General features: G+C 47.1%; 1 protein-coding gene across 4 annotated transcripts in view; it reads left to right on the top strand.

The window, feature by feature from the left end:
- Positions 1-24,935, top strand: part of kansl3 (KAT8 regulatory NSL complex subunit 3) — a 49,259-nt gene that overhangs the window by 7,099 nt on the left and 17,225 nt on the right. For all 4 annotated transcript variants that reach the window (XR_011588424.1, XM_070866360.1, XM_070866363.1 and 1 more), the window contains 11 exons: positions 1,296-1,427; positions 3,320-3,436; positions 4,048-4,149; positions 5,307-5,378; positions 6,329-6,403; positions 7,444-7,601; positions 8,165-8,228; positions 8,911-9,108; positions 10,186-10,387; positions 12,339-12,416; positions 21,435-21,623. Coding sequence is in view for 3 of the 4 variants with exons in the window: in XM_070866360.1 (XP_070722461.1) it covers positions 1,296-1,427; positions 3,320-3,436; positions 4,048-4,149; positions 5,307-5,378; positions 6,329-6,403; positions 7,444-7,601; positions 8,165-8,228; positions 8,911-9,108; positions 10,186-10,387; positions 12,339-12,416; positions 21,435-21,623 (1,387 nt within the window). In the remaining variant the exon portion in view is untranslated. The remainder of the gene's footprint in view (positions 1-1,295; positions 1,428-3,319; positions 3,437-4,047; positions 4,150-5,306; positions 5,379-6,328; positions 6,404-7,443; positions 7,602-8,164; positions 8,229-8,910; positions 9,109-10,185; positions 10,388-12,338; positions 12,417-21,434; positions 21,624-24,935) is intronic.

Raw genomic sequence — 24,935 nt, 5'->3', positions numbered from 1 at the left:
GGGATAGAGTATAAAAGCAGAGAATTCCTGCTACAACTGTACAGGGTATTGGTGAGGCCACACCTGGAGTACTGCGTACAGTTTTGGTCTCTGTATTTAAGGAAGGATATATTTGTATTGGAGGCAGTTAAGAGAAGGTTCACTAGGTTGATTCCGGAGATGAAGCGGTTGCCTTAAGAAAAAAGGCTGAGCAGGTTGGGCCTATACTCATTAGAGTTCAGAAGATAAGGGGTAAGACATTTAGGACTGAGATGAGGAGAAACTTCTTCACTCAGAGAGTTGTTAACCTGTGGAATTCCCTACTGCAGAGAGTTGTTGATGCCAGTGCATTGGATATATTCAAGAGAGAGTTAGATATTGCCCTTATGGCTAAAGGGATCAAGGGGTATGGAGAGAAAACAGGAAAGGGGTACTGAGGTGAATACACCTATTTTCTATATTTCTACGAATCAGAGGTGATCTTATTGGGACATATAAGGGGGCCCGACAAGGTAGATGGAGAGCATGTTTCCACTCATGGGGAATCTAGAACTAGGGGGCATAGTTTCAGAATAAGGGGTCGCCCATTTAAAACTGAGATAAGGAGGAATTTCTTCTCAGAGGATTGTAAATCTGTGGAATTCGCTGCCCCAGAGAGCTGTGGAAGCTGGGTCGTTGAATATATTTAAGGCGGAGATAGACAAATTTTTGAGCGATAAGGATTATGGGGAGCGGGCGGGGAAGTGGAGCTGAGTCCATGATCAGATCAGCCATGATCTTAGTGAATGGCGGAGCAGGCTCGAGGGGCCAAGTGGCCAACTCCTGCTCCTATTTCTTATGTTAAAAGCAATTAAAGGTCGTGATGTTTGAGCCTTCCCCCACTCCATGATCCAGATCAATGCACCCAGTGCAGTACTGAGGGAGTGCCGCACTGTCGGAGGGGCAGTACTGAGGGAGTGCTGAGCTTTGCCTTCCATCTGAAACATCCTTTCTGTCTGTCTCTGTGTCTCGTACATCTTCACTACCCTTTGCCAGCCCCCTATTAACCTACCTTATGCCTCTTGTCATCAATCTACCTAACCTTTCTGACAGTGTCCCAGCCCCTCTTTAGGTACAGCACATCTAGTTGGTACAGGCCACCCATAAACCTTAAAACCCTGCTTTCTACACCACACCCTTAGGATTTCTCTCATCCTCACTGCTACAAACCAGGGCACCTGTATATTCCCCGTTGGTCCTTGCTGAGCTCCCTGACTGTATTTGGTTCTGGATTGTGTTGGCTTGCTGCCCTGTTCTCTGGATGTGTTTTCCTACAGGTCCCAATGCTGATCGATAAAATGATCATTTCCTCCACTGCGAAGTCGGGGGCTGCTGGGGCTGAAGCCTTGTCACTGCTGTTGAAACGGCCATGGGATCCTGCGGTGGGAGTGCTGTCCCACAACAAGCCTGTAAGTCATTTATGTTGGGTATAAAGCTCTCTGCTGCACGAAGGGGTCCTGAGGTTGGGAGCAGGTGGCGAAGAGGTGTCCCCCTGTTGTTTGGAACAATGTGTGTTGCATTGATGTGGAGTGAAGTAAGCGTGGAGCAGCTCGAGTAAATCAGTAGAGGGGTTCATTCTTAGACATTCATTCGCAGGATATGGCCGTCAGTGGCAAGGCTGGCATTTATTGCCCAGGTTTCCCTTGACAAGAACGTGGTGGTGAGCCTTCTTTTTGAACCGCTGCAGTCCGTGTGGTGAAGGTGCTCCCACAGTGCTGTTAGGGAGGGAGTTCCAGGGTTTTGACCCAGCGACGATGAAGGAACGGCCGATATATTTCCCAGTCAGGATGGTGTGTGACTGGGAGGGGAACGTGGAGGTGGTGGTGTTCCCATGCACCTGCTGCCCTTGTCCTTCTCTGTGCAGGTCGTGAGTTAGAGTGGAAGAAGGAGCCTGGTTATTAAAGTTGATGAATCTCTGGCCACAATAGAGACACACGGCTATTGTAAACACAGGATATGTTGCCAGGGTGATATACAAAAGAAATACTAAATTAGCCTGTATGCCTGTAGCATAGTGTTCAGTTTGGGTCTCCTCGTGATGGATGATATAACGGTTCAGAGGAGCGCCAGTTGACTGATAGCGAGTTTAAAGGTCACGGTAGGCTGAGAGCTGGGGCTTCATACACTAGAAAAGCATAGATGGAGTATAATGTTGGAAACTGTGAGGTCATGCACTTTGGCAGAAAAAAATCAAGGAGCAAGTTATTATTTACATGGAGAAAAATTGCAAAGTGCTACAGTACAGCGGGACCTGGGGGTACTTGTGTATGAAACACAAAAGGTTAGTATGCAGGTACAGCAAGTGATCAGGAAAGCCAACGGTATCTTGGCCTTTATTGCAAAGGAGATGGAGTATAAAAGCAAGGAAGTCTTGCTACAGTTATACAGGGCATTGGTGAGGCCACACCTAGAATACTGCATGCAGTTTTGGTTTCCATATTTACGAAAGGATATACTTGCTTTGGAGGCAGTTCAGAGAAGGTTCACTTGGTTGATTCCGGGGATGAGGGGGTTGACTTATGAGGAAAGGTTGAGGAGGTTGGGCCTCTACTCATTGGAATTCAGAAGAATGAGAGGTGATCTTATCGAAACGTATATGATTATGAGGGGGCTTGACAAGGTGGATGCAGAGAGGATGTTTCCACTGAAAGGGGAGAGTAGAACAAGGGGGCATAATCTTAGAATAATTTAAAACTGAGATGAGGAGGAATTTCTTCTCAGAGGGTTGTAAACCTGTGGAATTCACTGCCTCAGAGAGCTGTGGAAGCCGGGACATTGAATAAATTTAAGACAGAGATAGACAGTTTCTTAACCGTTAAGGGATTAAGAGGTTATGTGGAGCGGGCAGGGAAGTGGACCCAAGTCCATGATCAGATCAGCCATAATCGTATTAAATGGTGGAGCAGGCTCGAGGGGTCGTATGGCCTACTCCTTCTCCTATTTCTTATGTTCTTTGATTTCGTGAAGATTGGATTGAGGTCTTTAAAATAATCAAAGGATTAGATTGGCTCCATGAGAATGCTATTTGAGTTAGACAGGTTAGAGAGGATCAGGGACATGTGTACAAGTTATGTAAGGATTGGTCACAGAGTGCGGTGGGTGTGGGGCTGAGGGCAGGGGGAGGGGCCGGGGGGGCTGAGGGCAGGGGGTGAGGGGCCGGTGTCACTAGCTATAGTTGGCTCTGTTTACAAACACTACACTTGGCTCTGGCTGCACTGCACAGATGCTGCCTCCTGTGGGTGTATTCAGGACTATAGACGTTACTCTAAGCCTATTTTAATGCTGCTGCTTCCTCCTGCAGAGTAAGATCCCAGGTTCTCCACTGCTGCTCATTGCTCCCAGTGGACCTACAAATAACATGACGTCTGCGTCGCGCAGGAATCGCTTCTGGTTATCCCAGCTGTCTTGTTTGGGAAAGGTTTGTTGTGGCGAGTGTGTGTTATAATGACTCTGTGAAGGCACTTGTTGTGCTTATTACTGGGCAAGTTGTGCTGTGATCTAGATTCTTGTGTTCGGCCCTGTGGTGTCTGCACGCAGTCTACTCATTGGCAAAATTATTGATAAAATAAATTCCAAATGGCTGATTTTGAAAATGGAACAATATAAAATCGTCTGGGGTGCGGGGGGGAGTGGTGCTGCGGGTGGAGGATCGGCTGCCGGTGAGAGATTGGGTGGGATGGGGAGAGTGAGGCCTGGGAGGGGCGGAGTCTATGGCCAGGATGGACAGCGGACTGGCTGCTGGCGAGCGATTTGAGGGGAGGGAAAGAGAGGGAGAGAGCGCGAGCGCGGGGCCAGCGTGGGGTGAGAAGAGAGGTGTCAGCGGCCGATGAGAGATTGGGGGCGGCAGTCTCACTTGAAGAACGATAAGAATGTGGAAACAGTAACCGCTGGTTCACCAGCAGTCCCGTTGGTTGTTGGAAGAAGCGTTTGTTCGCTGGGTAGCTCTGGTCTACTCTGGTGCTGCGACTGTTAAATGCTTTGCCGTGCTGGCTGCTTGCAGAGCTTTGATTGGTGTTTCTTGTGCTACAGGTTGTCCCGGTCACCATGCACATTGTAAATGGGGGTTCAGGAGTGAGCGTGGCACAGTGTCTGGAGCACATGATCGCAGCTATCCGAGCAAAGATCCTTGAGGTAGGTCATGTGATACACCAGGAGTTACAGAAACAAAGAATTTTGACACAGCACTCGGCCCTTTTACATCATCCCATATGTCTGCTCTGTACCCTCACCATGGTGTTCTAAATCCAGCGTTTGTGTTTGATACGGGATCCACACTGTTGCCATCACCTGTCTCCCTGCCTCCACTGCCCACCTTGTTTCTCTCGCCCTGCTCCTGGCCCTGTGTGTTTACTGGGATAGGGTCTGTGATAGAAACCTGGGATGAGGGCATTGAGATGCCAGGATGACTGCACAGTATTCAGTTCAATTCACAACTCCTCAGATAATGGAGCAGTCCATGCCTGCATGCAGCAAGACCTGGATGACATTCAGTCTGGGGCTGATAAGTGACGAGCAGCATCTGTCACACAACAAGCGAGAGTCTAACCACCTCCCCATGACATTCAACAGCATTACCATCGCCAGCTCCCCCACCATCAACATCTTGGGGTGACCATTGACCAGAAACTTTGCTGCACCAGCCACATAAATACTATGGCAACAAGAGCGGGTCAGAGGCTGGGTATTCTGGCCACCATCTACAAGGCACAAGTCAGGAGTGTGATGGAATACTCTCCACTTGCCTGGATGAGTGCAGCTCTAACACTCAAGAAGCTCGACACCATCCAGGACAAAGCAGCCGCTTGATTGGCTCCCCATCCACCACCTTCAACATTCACTCCCTCCACCACCGGCGCACCGTGGCTGCAGTGTATACCATCTACAAGATGCACTGCAGCAACTCCCAAACCCGCAGCCTCTACCACCTTGAAGGACAAGGGCAGCAGGTGCATGGGAACACCACCACCTCCACGTTCCCCTCCGAGTCACACATCATCCTGACTGGGAAATAGATCGGCCGTTCCTTCATCGTCGCTGGGTCAAAATCCTGGCATTCCCTAACAGCTCTGGGAGCACCTTCACCACACGGACTGCAGCGGTTCAAGGTGGCAGCTCACTACCACCTTCTCACGGGCAACTAGGGGTGGACGATAAATGCCGGCCTCGCCAGCGACACCCACATCCCACAAAGAATTTTTAAAAAGCCTCCAGACAGGGTTGAATATTGGTCAGGTATCAGTGAGCTCACAGTTGCACAGTGCGGATTGTAATCCATTTCTCTCTTTCAGCTGCAGACTCACTTTCCGAGCAGACCGATTGTGCTGATTGGGTGGAATGTCGGGGCTCTCGTTGCTTGCCACGTAAGAAACCTGAGCCGTTGCTATCCGGAATTCAGTCTTTCGTAGATTGTTGACTGCAGGCTAGCCGCGCATCTCTGGGCCCTGACCGCTACTGTCAGAGATGAAACACCAGTACTTCTCACAGAGAAACATCCCATAACTTCACAACAGCAAAATCGGCAGAGAGTCAGAAGTGAAGGAATTGTGGGCGGGGAGCAAAGTCACAGTCAGTGAGCAAAGCGGGAAGAGGTGACCCGCCCCCAGGACAGGACTGGCGGAACGGGCAGTAATCCCGAGTCCGGGAATGGGATCGGGCAGTAATCCCGAGTCCGGGAATGGGATCGGGTAGTAATCCCGAGTCTGGGAATGGGAACGGGCAGTAATCCCGAGTCCGGGAGAGTGGGAATAGGCCATAGTTGTGCCCTGTAATCGGAGGTGTACAGATGAGAACCTGGGATTGACTCGACACACTGACCTCCACCCGAGAAACGCTGGGGCTGAGAATCCCTCCCGACTGCGTGGACGCGAGTCTGACCATGTGAACGTTCACCTCCGATACAGAAAATAGACGGCCATTCCGTCTGTAAGCCTGTACACTGTATGGGCAGGCTCTGGGGCCATCCTGAGGCAGTCTGTCGCTACCGACACCTCGCATTCCAACACTTGTTATCCAATGAGAATCACGGAATAACCTGACTGTTTGTTTTTCCCTCTCCTCCCAAACCCATGTGCACTGATAATGATTGTAACACTCCCACTTTCTGTGCAGTGCCGTTTCTGTCTGTGTGTATCTGGCGGTAGAAGGAATACACACGTAAATTGGGACAACACAAAGTATCCACCAGACGTGTGTTTGTAAAAGTTTTTTGTTGCATTCATGTAGCTCCTTTCACAACCTCCGGACATCCCAAAGTGCTTTACAATCACACAGGCACTGTCGGAAACACGGCCTAACGTTTGTTTCTGTGCAGGTCTCAGTGATGGAGTTTGTGTCAGCTGTTGTATGTCTCGGGTTCCCTCTGCTCACTGTTGAAGGACCGAGAGGGGTAAGTGTCAAATTATTAGAATTTTTTTTTTAAGTGGTGAATTTTTGTAATAAGCGTTGGTGCTGGAAAATGTAACATTTATAAAAAAATTCACAAAACACTCCCAGAGCAGGTAAGGGGGTTAGATACAGAGTAAAGCTCCCTCTGTACTGTCCCATCAAACACTCCCAGGGCAGGTACAGCATGGGGTTAGATACAGAGTAAAGCTCCCTCTATACTGTCCCATCAAACACTCCCAGGGCAGGTACAGCACGGGGTTAGATACAGAGTAAAGCTCCCTCTATACAGGCACAGCATAGTATTTCCTACTCCGTCAATGTGAGTTCTCTTTGTCGTAACAGCCATCACTGAGTAAGATTACTGCCTTAATGGGACATTCTGTGCTGAGGATCTCTATTGGGTCAGATGGGAATTGAGAATACTTCACTCTTTGAAGAAGGGGCATTTCCACCAACAGATTTGGGTGACTTCATCTCATCAGCCTGGGCTTGATGTGAAGTGAGGTGTCAGAGGTTAAAGGTCAGCATGTAGTCCTATTCTCAGGAAAGGTCCAGTTTGATCGCTGACCCCTGCTAATCTTCTCATCTCTCGGACAGTTGGCTGGGAGTATTTGACTAGGTTCTCAGCATTACCTGCACCCAGACTGTCCCAGGCCAGGACACCCTGCACCCAGGCTGTCCCGTTCCCGGCCAGGCCAGCTGTTCATCAACAACAACAACTTACATTTATATAGTTCCTTTAATGTAGTAAAACATTCCAAAGTGCTTCACAGGAGCGTTCGACACAAATTGACACTGAGGCACATAAGCAGATATTAGACAGTTGACCAAAGGCTTGGTCAAAGAGGTAGGCCCAAAGGAGAGAGAGGTAAAGCGGCGGAGGGATTCAGGGCGGGAACTCGAGAGCTTGGGGCCCAAGCAGGTGAAGGCACGACACCCCTATATTCTCCGACAGGGAATATTTAATGATTCAGGTAGCGTTTGAGGACCAGCCTCCAGTTTGTTATGGTGACATTAAGTATTCTGACTTTTCTCCATCAGGATGTTGATGACCCGTTGCTGGATATGAAGACCCCTGTCCTGTTTGTGATTGGACAGAACTCGGTGCAGTGCAGCACTGACGCCATCGAGGATTTCCGGGAGAAGCTTCGAGCCGAAAACAGTATGGTGATAGTTGGAGGCACAGACGACAATCTCCGGTACATTTGACGTCTAATGCATCCCCTTCTGTGGCTCAGTAACTTGCCTGAGTAAGAAGATTGTCCAAAGACTTGAGCACCTAATCCAGGCCGACACTTCCAGTGCCAGTGCTGAGGGAGCGCCGCGCTGTCGGAGGGGCAGTGCTGAGGGAGCGCCGCGCTGTCGGAGGGGCAGTGCTGAGGGAGCGCCGCGCTGTCGGAGGGGCAGTGCTGAGGGAGCGCCGCGCTGTCGGAGGGGCAGTGCTGAGGGAGTGGCATTAGATCTGCCTGCAGTGCTTCACCGATCTTTCATTCCATAAGACTGATCCCAGGAGAGCTCGATACTGTTCTAATTCACACATGGAGTAATCGTATAATTCCAGTAAGGAACAGGAACTTCGAGCAAATTCCTCCAACGCACTCTTTCTCTCTTTTCCCTCCTTCCCCCTCCCCCCCAAGCCCTGACATGGTGGGGAGGGGTGGAAACGAGCGTCTGTCTGTGGAGTGTGGGTGGGCAGTGTAGGGAAGAGAGGGTGTGCCCGGGGTGGTGGTGTGTTTGGATTCACTGTGTTTCTTCACTGCAGGATCAGCAAAGCGAAGAAGAAAATGGAGGGTCTGACGCAGAGCATGGTGGACAGGTGTATCCAGGTACGTGGCACACACTGCCACACCATCACTCACACGTAGTCTTCTGACGCTCAAGTGTGTAGACTAGGCCTATATTCTCTCGGGTTTAGAAGAATTGAAACAGAAAAAATTCTTACAGGGCTTGACAGGGTAGATGCAGGGAGGATAAGGGGTCGACCATTTAGGACGGAGCTGAGGAGAAACCTCTTCACTCAGAGGGTGGTTTATCGTTGGCATTCTCTGCCCCAGAGGGCTGTGGAGGCTCAGTCTTTGAGTATATTCAAGGCAGAGATTGATAGATGTTGGGATATTAAGGGAATCACAGGATATGGGATAGTGCTGGAAAGTGGAGTTGAGGTCGAAGATCAGCCATAATCTCATTGAATGGTGTGGAGCAGGCTCGAGGGGCCCAGTGGCTGACTCCTGTTCCTATTTCTTATGTTAAGTAGACTCTGACACACTTGTGCTCTCGTACTCTTGTGCACACTCACTTTCACTATTACAATTATGCACTGACTTTCGTCACTCACACCATTGCTCTCACACAGACACACGTCTTCTTTCTTATGCAGCGCACATATTATGACAGAACTACGCCAGAAGAGTCTGCTTTCGTTCTCCCTCCTCGGGTCAGTGCTGCAAGACAATGAGCAATGAGAAATTATTGACCGTAACATGCACTTTGCGGATCTTTAAAATGCAGGATGAAATTGGCGATTTCCTCACCGGTGTCTTGACCAAGACTGAAACGCAGTCGGGGGTTGAAGTCAAGGATGGGGATGCGGACAAGAGAAAGCGATGTCGGGATGCGCGCAGGGACTTGGCCTTCGAGCTTCCGGAACGCAGCAGCCGCCCTGCGTCTCCCTTCAGCCGAGTGCCAGCCTCTCCCTCTGGCTCTGAGGTGAGTTAATCTATAACCATGTTCACCCATCACCCCTGTGCTCGCTGACCTACATTGGCGATGTCTCCATGGCCTTGCCTCTCCCTGTAACCTCCTCCAGCCCTACACCCCTCTGAGATCTGAGCTCTGGCATTCACTCCTTAAAGAGTCTCCTTAAAACTTGCCTCTTTTCTGTTGGAATTTCGCTTTCTGAGACTCAGTGCAAGCTGTTGCCCAGTGGAACCAGGCTGGGCACCATTTTAACCGCGGGGACTTTGTGTTGCAGTGTGGTGCAATGGAGGCGTTGCAGAGCAGAGCTATTCAGGTGGGAATGGAGGGAGGGCTCGACAGTGCCTTGCAATGGGGAGGGCGGTACATACGAATTGAAGGTGTTTGTACAGTGAGGGTCGTAGTGTGGGGATCGCTGTACAAGCAGCCAGTATTTTGCCAGCTCCCTGGTACCAAACAGTAAGATCCCAGGTTTGATCCCATGGCCTGCGCTGTTGGTCGATGACGGTCCCAGCATTGGGTTGCTGCACCACCCCTGGGATAGGGAGGGGGGCTGGGCCAGGGTTTGCTGCATGCTCTGTGTGTACGGACACATCGGTGTCAGCGTGGCTCAGTGGGTAGCAGTTTCGCCTCTGAGCCAGAGATTGTGGGTTCAAGATGCCTTGAAGAGACGAGCCCACAATCCAGGCTGACACTCCCAGTGAGGGAGTTGTTCCCAGTGTCCTGCCAATATTTATCCCTCAACCAACATCACTAAAAACATCTGGTCATTTATTACATTGCTGTTGGGACCTTGCTGAGTGCAAATTGGCTGCTGCATTTCCTACATTACAACAGTGACTGCACGTCAAAAGTATTTCATTGGCTGTAAAGTGCTTTAGGTTGTCCTGAGGTCGTGAAAGGCGCTATAGAAATGCAAGAATTTGTATTGAGAGGGGACTGGGCTGTGCTGCACCACAGTACCTTCCCATCACACTCCCTAACCTGTACAGCAGCAAGGAGTTTAAGGGAGGGCAAGGGGAGTGAAAGAGCAGGGATTAGAACCTCAAGAGGGCCATGTTTTGTAAATCTTCCTTCCCTCTTTCGCAGGGAACGTCCAGTGTGTCGAGCAGCCCCAACTCCAGTCCGAAGACCAAGAGCTCGTCCTTGTCCCCTGCCCAGAAGGCCAGCCTGATTACAGCCACTGCCACCGCTGCCAGCCAGTCACCCAGCCTCTCTGCCCAGTTCACCCATTTCCTCAAACAGCACATGCAGAAGACAGGCACAGTGCTGACCCAGAAACAAGTTCAAGGTAACTCGCTGTAGCTAAAGGTAGCTCAACAATTGGTCGGTGATATGTTGAGTTTCAGGGAGGAGTGTGCAATCACTGGAGTTCAGAAGAATGAGAGGGGATCTCATAGAAACGTTTAAAATTCTGATGGGTTTAGACAGGTTAGATGTAGGAAGAATGTTCCCAATATTGGGAAAGTCCAGAACCAGGGGTCACAGTCTAAGGATAAGGGGAAAGCCATTTAGGACCGAGATGAGGAGAAACTTCTTCACCCAGAGAGTGGTGAACCTGTGGAATTCTCTACCACAGAAAGTTGTTGAGGCCAATTCACTAAATATATTCAAAAAGGAGTTGGATGTAGTCCTTACTACTAGGGGGGTCAAGGGGTATGGCGAGAAAGCAGGAATGGGGTACTGAAGTTGCATGTTCAGCCATGAACTCATTGAATGGTGGTGCAGGCTCGAAGGGCAGAATGGCCTACTCCTGTACCTATTTTCTATGTTTCTATGTTTCTATCCTTGATCGAGAGCGGTGAGGCTATTCGGAAAGGAGCGACATCACTGAACGGCACACCTATACTCAGCACTCGCGTTTCGGCACCGGTTCTCCATACTGTCCCTGTGAGTCCTGCCTCCACCTGTGCGCAGTGCTCTCCCCGCGGTGCGCTCCCCCTCTCTCTCTCTCCCACCCCCCCCCTCTCCCCGCCGTGCGCGCGCACATCCTGTGTCACAGCCTGTTTGAATGTTTTTAAAAAGTCAATCTATAACAGCATTCCTTTTAGCAATTTTAATGGTAGAGCGAATGTGAGAACAATGGAACTTCATCTAGTCTCTATATGAACAATACGTCTAGGGAACGAATAAACATTTGGCTGAAGCACTTGCTGTACCATAAATAAAGCTTGTAGCACAGAGGCAAAGGCTGAAAAGATTATAAGGTGTGGCCTCAGATAAATGGCAAACTGTGTATTACATAAGCAGAGGCCAAGATTGTATTACACTACAAGATTAGATCCCGGACCCCTTTAACCTCGGGGTGTTCGAGGGTCCAGAGCAATACAGTCACATCGATCGCAGGAGCTGGTAACTCCAGGACTTGTGGTATTCTCTGATATCAGAGAGCGTTCTCGGAGGTAGTCAGAGCTTGGGAACCAGGTTGTATTATTTGCATGTCGTTTAATATCAATGGAAGACCAAATCAGCCATTGTAATAAAGCTTGTTATTATAAAAACAACTCTCGCGTGAATCATAAGCGGAGTTATTGTTGCAGAACTAACAACCCGTTGTTCCAACGGTAGCCACTAAGAAATCCGCTAATGTGGCCCCTCCCCCCTCGCGGCCCCTCGGCCTGTGTCGTCCTCCGTGGCCCTTGCCTCTTCCTCCCCCCTTGGTCTGTGTCTGCCCCTCCCCCCCCCCCCCGGCGCACTGTGTGTCCCTCCACAGTGCTGTCAGTGTGCCTAGTTCTTGTCTGTTTTCCACCTGTGTTTGTATGCTGTTAGTTGGGTGGCTTTGCAAACTGCTGGTGCTGATTTAGTCTGGGGCAGAGTCTCCTTAGGCTGCGAGCTGGAACTGTGCTTTGTGAAATGAGTCGAGACACTTAACCCAGGGGCATTTCAGCCCTGGGAATTTTTTAATGCAGCGAGTTGTTGTGAATGCATGGCTTGAAAGGATGGTGGAAGAAGATTCAATAATAACTTTCAAAAGGGAACTTGAAGGAGAAATATTTTCAGGGCTATGGGGAAAGAGCAGGTGAGTGGGTCTAATTGGAAAATTCTACCAATGATGAGCCGAATAGCCTCCTGTGCTGTATCATTCAACCAATCGCGGAGCAGCCAAGCTCCCAAGGTCTGTATGTTAACTGCCCGCAGATCATAAGTTTAACTTTGAGTGAATGAATCTGTGTGCGTGTCTGAGACTTATAGATGGGACTGGAGATCTTGTGATCTGCTAATTGACCTGTGATTGATTCCAGCTCAGTTTGCTGCTTTTCTGAAACAAAACATGTTGGTGAGGAAGAACTTGAGTCCATCCAGCTCATCCTGTGTCTTTGGTAAGTCTGTCTCCTCTCAGTCCCTCGGCCATCCAGTGCCCTTCCCCGTACATCCCTCAGTATTGTGCTGCACATACTGTTCCATCCACACCGTTTGCTTGTTACTGGAGCTGGGATTTAGCAGTGTTATCATTCAGTTTAGCAAAACCTGAAAATAAGTCTGGGGAGGTACTTGGCGGATTTGGTATCATGTAAAAAAAAAATAGTAATGGAGAAAATAATGCAACTTAACAGGCAAATCTCCAGGACCTGATGGTTTCTGCTCTCAGGTATTAAAAGGAACAGGTGAGGAAATGGCAAATGCTTTAGTCATAATTTTCCAAAGTTCTCATGATTTGGGAATTGTGACTATTAGATTGGAAAATTGCAAATGACACTCCCATTATTTAGAGGGAGGGAGAAACCAGGTATTGTCAATTGAAGGAAAGCTACTAGAATCTAACATCAGGGCTGGCCTCCCACATTCTACTCTATGTAAACTAGAGGTGATTCAAAACTTGGCTATCTGTGTCCTAACTCGCACCAAGTCCTGCTCACCCATCACCCCTGTGCTCGCTGACTTACATTGGCTTCCGGTTAAGCAATGCCTCGATTTTAGAATTCTCTTTATAATTTGATAAATGAATTTATTGGGCTCTTAAGTAGAGCTACAATTCAAATACATGTACTCGAGAAAGGAAAATCTAACTGAACATAAGAACATAAGAAATAGGAGCAGGAATAGGCCATTTGGCCCCTCGAGCCTGCTCCGCCATTCAATAAGATCATGGCTGATCTGATCCTGGCCTCCACTTCCCTGCCCGCTCCTCATAACCTTTGACTCTGGAGATGAGGGGGTTGACTTATGAGGAAAGGTTGAGTAGGTTGGGCCCCTACTCATTGGAATTCAGAAGAATGAGAGGTGATCTTATCGCAACATATAAGATTATGAGGGGGTTTGACCAGGTGGATGCAGAGAGGATGTTTCCACTGATGGGGAGACTAGAACTAGGGGGGTAGTTTCAGAATAAGGGGTCACCCATTTAAAATGGAGAGAAGAAATTTCTTCTCTGAAGGTTGTAAATCTATGGAATTCGCTGCCTCAGAGAGCTGTGCAAGCTGTGTCATTGAATAAATTTAAGACAGAGATTCTTAAGGGGTTATGGGGCAGGGAAGTGGACCTGAGTCCATGATCGGATCAGCCACGATCGTATTAAATGGCGGAGCAGGCTCGAGGGGCTGTATGGTCGACTCCTGCTCCTGTTTCTTATGTTGACTCCCTGATTGTTCAAAAATCTGTCTATCTCCACCTTAACTATATCCAATGACCCAGCCTCCACAGCTCTCTGGGGTAGAGAATTCCAAAGATTCACGACCCTCAGAGAAGAAATTTCTTCTCTCCGTTTTAAATGGGTGACCCCTTATTCTGAAGCTATCCCACCTAGTTCTCGATTTCCCCACGAGGGGAAGCATCCTCTCTGCATCTACCCTGTCAAGCCCCCTCAGAATAAGATCACCTCTCATTCTTCTAAACTCCAATGAGTACAGGCCCATCCTGCTCAACCTTTCTTCATATGACAATCCCTTCATCTCAGGAATCAACCTCGTGAACCTTCTCTGAACAGCCTCCAATGCAAGTATATCCCTCCTTAAATAAGGAGACCAAAACTGTACGCAGTACTCCAGGTGTGGTCTTACCAATATCCTGTACAGTTGTAGCAGGACTTCCCTACTTTTATACTCCATCCTCCTTGCAATAAAGGTCAACATTCCATTTGCCTTCTGTAAGATTTATAAGATCTGTCAGAAGAGACCTGTCTGTGACCACAACAAACCACGCTGGGTACAGGTATATTGCAACTAAGCACAACAGATTGTATTACTTCCAGTACAAAAAAATGTTACTTAACAAGGCGATAGATAGTCTGTTCCTTGAAACCTCAACGGTAGCCCACTGAGTTGACTGGGGCCCTCTCTTGCTGTGTTCTGTTGACTGTAGTTCTTCTCCAGTCTTCCTCTGTGTTTGCGCTGCCTCCAGAATTCAATAACTCTTACTTTATACCTTTTTCCTCCCAGTCAAATGCTGAGAGTCTTTGACCTATGTTATCTCTATCTCCCCTCCCTTTCTGTGGCAGAAATCACTTCTCTCAGAGCTGTTATACAGACAATTTCACACACAGTTCATTATTAAGCTTGGCTTTGCAAAATGATGATAAATGGTACATGCTGCATACCTTTATATTACTGATTTTATATTCTGGCCTTGACTATTCGAGTTCTAAATGAAGCTGTTTCAGCAGTTACTAAAAAATGGTTAACATAATATTGGCTCAATTTACCATGATGCTTTACTGCTCAGTTTTTACCATGACTAACTAAGCTTACGCATATTTTACTTACTTTTATGTAACAATTAAACAAAAGCATTATTAAAACATTATCCCAATATGCAGGTAAGTTTTATATTACACTTCCTGATTACTTGCTGTACCTGCATGCTAACTTTTTGTGTTTCATGTACAAGGACCCCCAGGTCGATCTGTACTGCAGCATTTTGTAATCTCTCCCCAAATAATTTGCTTTTTTATTTTTCCTACCAAAGTGGATAACCGCACATTTTCCCACATTATACTCCCATCTGCCAGATTATTGCCCACTCACTTCGCCTGTCTATATCTCTTTGTAGGTTCTTTGCATCCTCCTCACAACTTGCTTTCCCACCTATCTTTGTATCATCAGCAAATTTGGCTATATTACACTCGGTCCCTTGATCCAAGTCATTAATATAAATTGTAAATAGTTGAGGCCCCAGCACCGATCCCTGTGGCACCCCACTAGTTACTGTTTGCCAACCGGAAAATTACCCATTTATCCCGACTCTCTGTTAGTTAGTCAATCCTCTATTCACGTTAATATATATCCCCTAACCCCGTGAGCTCTTATCTTGTGCAGAAACCTTTTATGTGGCACCTTATTGAATGCTTTCTGGAAATCCAAATACACGACATCTACTGGTTTCCCTTTATCCACCCTGCTCATTACATCTTCAAAGAACTCGGAACAAATTTGTCAAACATGATTTCCTTTTCATAAACCATGCTGACTCTGCTTGACTGCATTATGATTTTCTAAATGTTCTGCTACTACTTCCTCAATGATGGACTCCAGCATTTTCCCAATGCCAGATGTAAGGCTAATTGGTCTATAGTTTCCTCCTTTCTTAAATAGGGGCGCTACGTTTGCCGTTTTCCAGTCCGCTGGGACCTCTCCAGAATCTAGGAATTTTGGTAGATTACAACCAATGCATCCACTATCTCTGCAGCCACTTATTTTAAGACCCTAGGATGCAGGCCATCAGGTCCAGGGGACTTGTCTGCCTTTAGTCCCATTAGTTTACCTAGTACTTTATCTCTCGTGATAGTGATTGTTAGTGTCTTCTACTGTGAAGACCGATAAAAATATTTGTTCAATGTCTCCAACATTTCCCCATTTCCCATTATTAATTCCCCTGTCTTATCCTCTAAGGGACCATCATTTACTTTAGCAACTCTCTTCCTTTTTATATACCTCCTATTGTCTGTTTTTATATTTCTTGATAATTTACTCTCATAAGCTAACTTTTTGTCATTTTTTAGTCGTCCTTTGCTGGTTTCTAAAAATTTCTGAATCCTCTGGTCTTCCACTATTCTTTGCAACATTGTATGCCTTTGTTTTCAATTTGATACCATCCTTTACTTCCTTAGTTAGCCACGGATGGTTCATCCTTCTCTTAAAGTCTTTCTTTCTCACTGGAATATTTCTGAGAGTTATGAAATAGCTCTTTAAATGTTTGCCACTGTTTTTCTAAGGCTTACACTTTAATATATTTTCCTAGTCCACTTTAACCAACTCTGCCTTTATAGCTTTGTAATTAACTTTATTTAAGTTCAGGACACTAGTTTGAGACCTAGCTTTCTCACCCTCAAACTGAATTTGAAATTCTACCATGTTATGGTCACTCTTCTCAAGAGGATCCTTCACTACAAGATCATTAATTAATCCAGACTCGTTGCACATTACCAGATCTAAGATAGCCTGCTCCCTGGTTGGTTCCACAACGTATTGTTCCAAGAAACCATCCCGCATACACTCTGTGTCAACTCTTCCTCAAGGCTTCCTTTACCAATTTGATTTGTCCAATCAATATGAAGATTAAAATCGTCCATGATTATTAGAAACATAGAAACATAGAAAATAGGTGCAGGAGCAGCCCATTCAGCCCTTCTAGCCTGCACCGCCATTCAATGAGTTCATGGCTGAACATGAAACTTCAGTACCCCCTTCCTGCTTTCTCGCCATAACCCTTGATCCCCCGAGTAGTAAGGACTTCATCTAACTCCCTTTTGAATATATTTAGTGAATTGGCCTCAACTACTTTCTGTGGTAGAGAATTCCACAGGTTCACCACTCTCTGGGTGAAGAAGTTTCTCCTCATCTCGGTCCTAAATGGCTTACCCCTTATCCTCAGACTGTGACCCCTGGTTCTGGACTTCCCCAACATTGGGAACATTCTTCCTGCATCTAACCTGTCTAAACCCGTCAGAATTTTAAACGTTTCTATGAGGTCCCCTCTCATTCTTCTGAACTCCAGTGAATACAAGCCCAGTTGATCCAGTCTTTCTTGATAGGTCAGTCCCGCCATCCCGGGAATCAGTCTGGTGAATCTTCGCTGCACTCCCTCAATAGCAAGAATGTCCTTCCTCAAGTTAGGAGACCAAAACTGTACACAATACTCCAGGTGTGGCCTCACCAAGGCCCTGTACAACTGTAGCAACACATCCCTGCCCCTGTATTCAAATCCCCTCACTATGAAGGCCAACATGCCATTTGCTTTCTTAACCGCCTGCTGTACCTGCATGCTAACCTTCAATGACTGATGTACCATGACACCCAGGTCTCGTTGCACCTTCCCTTTTCCTAATCTGTCACCATTCAGATAATAGTCTGTCTCTCTGTTTTTACCACCAAAGTGGATAACCTCACATTTATCCACATTATACTTCATCTGCCATGCATTTGCCCACTCACCTAACCTATCCAAGTCACTCTGCAGCCTAATAGCATCCTCCTCGCAGCTCACACTGCCACCCAACTTAGTGTCATCCGCAAATTTGGAGATACTGCATTTAATCCCCTCGTCTAAATCATTAATGTACAATGTAAACAGCTGGGGCCCCAGCACAGAACCTTGCGGCACCCCACTAGTCACTGCCTGCCATTCTGAAAAGTACCCGTTTACTCCTACTCTTTGCTTCCTGTCTGACAACCAGTTCTCAATCCACGTCAGCACACTACCCCCAATCCCATGTGCTTTAACTTTGCACATTAATCTCTTGTGTGGGACCTTGTCGAAAGCCTTCTGAAAGTCCAAATATACCACATCAACTGGTTCTCCTTTGTCCACTTTACTGGAAACATCCTCAAAAAATTCCAGAAGATTTGTCAAGCATGATTTCCCTTTCACAAATCCATGCTGACTTGGACCTATCATGTCACCATTTTCCAGATGCACTGCTATGACATCCTTAATAATTGATTCCATCATTTTACCCACTACTGAGGTCAGGCTGACCGGTCTATAATTCCCTGTTTTCTCTCTCCCTCCTTTTTTAAAAAGTGGGGTTACATTGGCTACCCTCCACTCCATAGGAACTGATCCAGAGTCAATGGAATGTTGGAAAATGACTGTCAATGCATCCGCTATTTCCAAGGCCACCACCTTAAGTACTCTGGGATGCAGTCCATCAGGCCCTGGGGATTTATCGGCCTTCAATCCCATCAATTTCCCCAACACAATTTCCCGACTAATAAAGATTTCCCTCAGTTCCCCCTCCTTACTAGACCCTCTGACCCCTTTTATATCCGGAAGGTTGTTTGTATCCTCCTTAGTGAATACCGAACCAAAGTACTTGTTCAATTGGTCTGCCATTTCTTTGTTCCCCGTTATGACTTCCCCTGATTCTGACTGCAGGGGACCTACGTTTGTCTTTACTAACCTTTTTCTCTTTACATACCTATAGAAACTTTTGCAATCCGCCTTAATGTTCCCTGCAAGCTTCTTCTCGTACTCCATTTTTCCTGCCCTAATCAAACCCTTTGTCCTCCTCTGCTGAGTTCTAAATTTCTCCCAGTCCCCAGGTTCGCTGCTATTTCTGGCCAATTTGTATGCCACTTCCTTGGCTTTAATACTATCCCTGATTTCCCTAGATAGCCACGGTTGAGCCACCTTCCCTTTTTTATTTTTACGCCAGACAGGAATGTACAATTGTATTTCATCCATGCGGTCTCTAAATGTCTGCCATTGCCCATCCACAGTCAACCCCCTAAGTATCATTCGCCAATCTATCCTAGCCAATTCACGCCTCATACCTTCAAAGTTACCCTTCTTTAAGTTCTGGACCATGGTCTCTGAATTTACTGTTTCATTCTCCATCCTAATGCAGAATTCCACCATATTATGGTCACTCTTCCCCAAGGGGCCTCGCACAATGAGATTGCTAATTAATCCCCTCTCATTGCACAACACCCAGTCTAAGATGGCCTCCCCCCTAGTTGGTTCCTCAACATATTGGTCTAGAAAACCATCCCTTATGCACTCCAGGAAATCCTCCTCCACCGTATTGCTTCCAGTTTGGCTAGCCCAATCTATGTGCAAAGTCACCCATTATAACTGCTACACCTTTATTGCATGCACCCCTAATTTCCTGTTTGATGCCCTCCCCAACATCCCTATTACTGTTTGGAGGTCTGTACACAACTCCTACTAACGTTTTTTGCCCATTGGTGTTCTGCAGCTCTACCCATATAGATTCCACATCATCCAAGCTAATGTCTTTCCTAACTATTGCATTAATCTCCTCTTTAACCAGCAATGCTACCCCACCTCCTTTTCCTTTTATTCTATCCTTCCTGAATGTTGAATACCCCTGAATGTTGAGTTCCCAGCCCTGATCATCCTGGAGCCACGTCTCCGTAATCCCAATCACATCATATTTGTTAACACCTATTTGCACAATTAATTCATCCACCTTATTGCGGATACTCCTTGCATTAAGACACAAAGCCTTCAGGCTTGCATTTAGCCTAAGAGCATCAGAATTAAAGCAGGAGTCGGCCATCCGGCCCCTCGAGTCTGCTCCACCATTCAATAAGATCATGGCTAAACTTCTTCTTCAACTCCACTTTCCCGCCCAATCTTCATAGACTCCAAAAATCTATAGATCTCAACCTTGAATGTACTCAATCCACAGCCATCTGGGCTTGGGAATTCCAAAGACTCACAACCCTCTGAGTAAAGCTGTCTCCTCATACTAGTCCTGAATGGTTGATCCCTTATCTTGAGACTATCACTCCATGACTCTCCAGCAAGGGGAAACAACCCTTCCGCATCTACACTGTCAAGCACGCTAAGAATTTTATACGTTTCAATGAGATCACCTCTCATTCTTCTAAACCCTAACGCTAACCCGCCTACAGCGCCTTTCATGATCTCTGAACTTCCAAGCGCTTTACAACCAATGATTTAGATGAAGGAATTGAATGTAATATCTCCAATTTTGCAGATGACACTAAGCTGGGTGGCGGTGTGAGCTGAGAGGAGGATGCTAGGAGGCTGCAGGGTGACTTGGACAGGTTAGGTGGGCAAATGCATGGCAGATGCAATATAATGTGGATAAATGTGAGGTTATCCACTTCGGTTGCAAAAACAGGAAGGCAGAATATTATCTGAATGGTGACAGATTAGGAAAAGGGGAGGTGCAACGAGACCTGGGTGTCATGGTACATCAGTCATTGAAAGTTGACATGCAGGTACAGCAGGCGGTGAAGAAGGCAAATGGCATGTTGATCTTCATAGCGAGAGGATTTGAGTATAGGAGCAGGAAGGTCTGACTGCGGTTGTACAGGGCCTTGGTGAGGCCACACCTTGAGTTTAGGTCTCCTAATCTGGGGAAGGACATTCTTGCTATTGAGGGAGTGCAGCGAAGGTTCACCAGACTGATTCCCGGGATGGCTGGACTGACATATGAAGAAAGACTGGATCAACTAGGCTTATATTCACTGGAATTTAGAAGAATGAGAGGAGATCTCATAGAAGCATATAAAATTCTGACGGGATTGGACAGGTTAGATGCAGGAAGAATGCTCCCGATGTTGGGGAAGTCCAGAACCAGGGGTCACAGTCTAAGGATAAGGGGTAAGCCATTTAGGACTGAGATGAGGAGAAACTTCTTCACTCAGCGAGTGGTTAACCTGTGGTATGGAGAGAACGCAGGGGTGGGGTACTGAGGTTTAATGATCAGCCATGATCTTATTGAATGCTGGTGCAGGCTCGAAGGGCCGACTGTCCGACTCCTGCACCTATTCTCTGTGTCTATGACCGTGCAGTTACTGTTGCAATGTAGAGAAACGCAGCAGTTAACTTACACAGCAAGAGCCCACAAACAGCAATGTGATAACCAGATCATCTGTTGTAGTGATGTTGATTGAGGGATCTTTAACATCCACCTGAGAGGGCAAAAGGGGCCTCGGTTTAACGTCTCATCCAAAAATCGGCACTTCCGACAGTGTGGCGCTCCCTCAGTACTGCCCCTCCGACAGTGTGGCGCTCCCTCAGTACTGCCCCTCCGACAGTGGGGCGCTCCCTCAGTACTGCCCCTCCGACAGTGGGGCGCTCCCTCAGTACTGCCCCTCCGACAGTGCGGCGCTCCCTCAGTACGGCCCCTCCGACAGTGCACGCTCCCTCAGTATTGCCCCCCCCCCACCGACAGTGCAGCACTCCCGCAGTTCTGCCACCCGACAGTGTCGGCCTGGATTATATGCTCAGGACTCTGGAATGGAACTTGAATCCACGACCTTCTGACTCGGGTGAGAGTGCTGCCCACTGAGCCGTGACTCTTGTCAATCAACATTAAATGAGAGGTGTTTTGGGTGGTGCAGCTTTCATTTTTCTGTTGTTCTGCGCTTTTACACCAGTTATTGACGTACTCTCCATAATTTCAGTGCCTGTGTCCTCTGAGCAGCAAGACCTGGCAGAGAAGGAGGACATGAAGAGCCAGCTGAAAAGGCGGCAGACATTGAGCCCAACTCAAGTAGTCTCCAAGCCCGCAAAAAGAGCCAAGATCAAAGTCACCATCCTGTCCCACGGAGACACAACCGCTGCTGCCGTGCCCTGTGCTGGTGCCAAGGAGGGTAAGCAGATATCTCACCAGCCGGCTTTATTCCACAGACCCATTCCATCGGAGACTAGGACAGCAACTGGCCCGAGAGAGAGGGGAAACATAGAAAATAGGTGCAGGAGTTAGATCCTTCGAGCCTGCACCACCATTCAATAAGATCATGGCTGATCATTCCCTCAGTACCCCTTTCCTGCTTTCTCTCCATACCCCTTGATCCCCTTAGCCGTAAGGGCCATATCTAACTCCCTCTTGAATATATCCAATGGACTGGCATCAACAACTCTGTGGCAGGGATCTCCATAGGTTAACAACTCTGAGTGAAGACATTTCTCCTCATCTCAGTCCAAAATGGCCTACCCCTTATCCTAAAACAATGTCCTCTGGTTTTAGACTTCCCCAACATCGAGAACATTCTTCCCGCATCTAACCTGACCAGTCCTGTCAGAATCTTATATGTTTCTATGAGATCCCCTGTCATCCTTCTAAACTCCAGTGAATAAATGCCTAGTTGATCCAGTCTCTCCTCATATGTCAGTCCAGCCATCCCTGGAATCAATCTGGTGAACGTTCACTGCACTACCTCAACAGCAAGAACATCTTTCCTCAGATTAGGAGACCAAAACTGAACACAATATTCCAGGTGAGGCCTCACTAAGACCCTGTACAACTGCGGTAAGACCTCCCTGCTCCTATATTCAAATCCCCTAGCTATGAAGGCCCACATACCATTTGTCGTATTCACCACCTGCTGTACCTGCATGCCCACTTTCAGTGACTGATGAACCATGACACCCAGGTCTCGTTGCACCTCCCCTTTTCCTAATTTGCCGCCATTCAGATAATTTGCCTTCATGTTTTTGCCCCCAAAATGGATAACCTCATATTTACCCACATTATACTGCATCTGCCATGCATTTGCCCACTCACCTAACCTGTCCAAGTCACCCTGCAGCTTCTTGGCGTCCTCCTCACAGCTCACACCGCCACCCAGTTTAATGTCATCCGCAAACTTGGAGATATTACACTCAATTCCTTCATCTAAATCGTTAATGTATATTGTAAAGAGCTGGGGTCCCAGCACTGAGCCCTGCGGCACTGCCTGCCATTCTGAAAAGGATCCGTTTATCCCACTCTCTGCTTCCTGTCTGCCAACCAGTTCTCTATCCACGTTAGTACATATCCCCCAATACCATGCACTTTGATTTTGCACACTAATCTCTTGTGCGGGACCTTGTCAAAAGCCTTTTGAAAGTCCAAATACACCACATCCACTGGTTCTCCCTTGTCCACTCTGCTAGTTACATCCTCAAAAAAATTCCAGAAGATTCGTCAAGCATGATTTCCCTTTCATAAATCCATGCTGACTTGGTCCTATCCTGTCACTGCTTTCTAAATGCGCTGCTATTTCATCCTTAATGAATGATTCCAACATTTTCACCACTACGGATGTCCGGCTAACCGGTCTATAATTACCTGTTTTTCTCTCTCCCTTTTTTTAAAAAGTGGTGTTACATTAGCTACTCTCCAGTCCATAGGAACTGATCCAGAATCGATAGACTGTTGGAAAATGATCACCAATACATCCACTATTTCTAGGGCCACTTCCTTAAGTACTCTGGGATGCAGACTTTCAGGCCCCGGGGATTTATTGGCCTTCAATCCCATCAACTTCCCTAACACAATTTCCCACCTAATAAGGATATCCTTCAGTTCCTCCTTCTCAATTGACCCACTGTCCCCTAGTACATTCGGAAGGTTATTTGTGTCTTCCTTTGTAAAGACAGAACCGAAGTATTTGTTCAATTGGTCTGCCATTTCTTTGTTCCCCATTATAAATTCACCTGAATCCGACTGCAAGGGACCTACGTTTGTCTTCACTAATCTTTTTCTCTTCACATATTTATAGAAGCTTTTGCAGTCAGTTTTTATGTTCCCTGCAAGCTTCCCCTCGTACTCTATTTTCCCCCTCTTAATTAAACCCTTAGCCCTCCTCTGTTGAATTCTAAATTTCTCCCAGTCCTCAGGTTTGTTGCTTTTTCTTGCCAACTCATATGCCTCTTGGTTTTAACACTATCCTTAATGGTTGAGCCATCTTCCCCGTTTTATTTTTACTCCAGACAGGGATGTACAATTGCCGAAGTTCATCCATGTGATCTTTAAATGTTTGCCATTGCTTATCCACTATCAACCCTTTAAGTATCCTTTGCCAGTCTATTCTAGCCAATTCATACCGTCGAAGTTACCTTTCCTTAAGTTCAGGACCCTAGTTTCCGAATTAACTGTGTCACTCTCCATCTTAATAAAGAATTCTACCATATTATGGTCAATCTTCCCCAAGGAAGATTGCTAATTAGTCCCTTCTCATTACACATCACCCAGTCTAGGATGGCCAGCTCTCTAGTTGGTTCCTCGACGTATTGGTCTGGAAAACCATCCCTAATACACTCCAGGAAATCCTCCTCCACCGCATTGCTACCAGTCTGGTTAGCCCAATCAATATGTAAATTAAAGTCGCCCATGATAACTGCTGCACCTTTATTGCACACATCCCTTATCTCTTGTTTGATGCTGTCCCCAACCTCACTACTACTGTTTGGTGGTCTGTACACAACTCCCACTAACGTTTACTGCCCTTTGGAATTGCGCAGCTCCACCCATACCGATTCCACATCTTCCAGGCTAATGTCCCTCCTTACTATTGCATTAATTTCCTCTTTAACCAGCAACGCCACCCCGCCTCCTTTTCCTCTCTGCCTATCCTTCCTAAATGTTGAATACCACTGGATGTTGAGTTCCCAGCCTTGGTCACCCTGGAGCCATGTCTCCGTGATATCAGTTAACTGCTGTCTGTGCAGTTAATTCGTCCACCTTATTCCGAATACTCCTCGCATTGAGGCACAGAGCCTTCAGGCTTGTCTTTTTAACACACTTTACCCCTTTAGAATTTTTCTGTAATGTGGCCCTGTTTGTTTTTTGCCTTGGGTTTCTCTGACCTCCACTTTTACTATTCTCCTTTCTATCTTTTGCTTCTGCCTCCATTTTATTTCCCTCTGTCTCCCTGCATAGGTACCCATCCCCCTGCCATGTTAGTTTAACTCCTCCCCAACAGCACGAGCAAACACTTCCCCTAGGACATTGGTTCCGGTCCTGACCAGGTGTAGACCGTCCGGCTTGTACTGGTCCCACCTCCCCCAGAACCGGTTCCAATGTCCCAGGAATTTGAACCCCTCCCTCATGCACCACTCCTCAAGCCATGTATTCATCTGAGCTATCCTGCGATTCCTACTGTGACTAGCACGTTGCACTGGTAGCAATCCTGAGATTA

This window comes from Pristiophorus japonicus, chromosome 22, assembly GCF_044704955.1.
Source record: "Pristiophorus japonicus isolate sPriJap1 chromosome 22, sPriJap1.hap1, whole genome shotgun sequence".
Taxonomy (NCBI): domain Eukaryota; kingdom Metazoa; phylum Chordata; class Chondrichthyes; family Pristiophoridae; genus Pristiophorus; species Pristiophorus japonicus.
The sequence above is the reverse complement of the archived record's forward strand: the minus strand, read 5'-3'. Positions and strand labels throughout refer to the sequence as shown.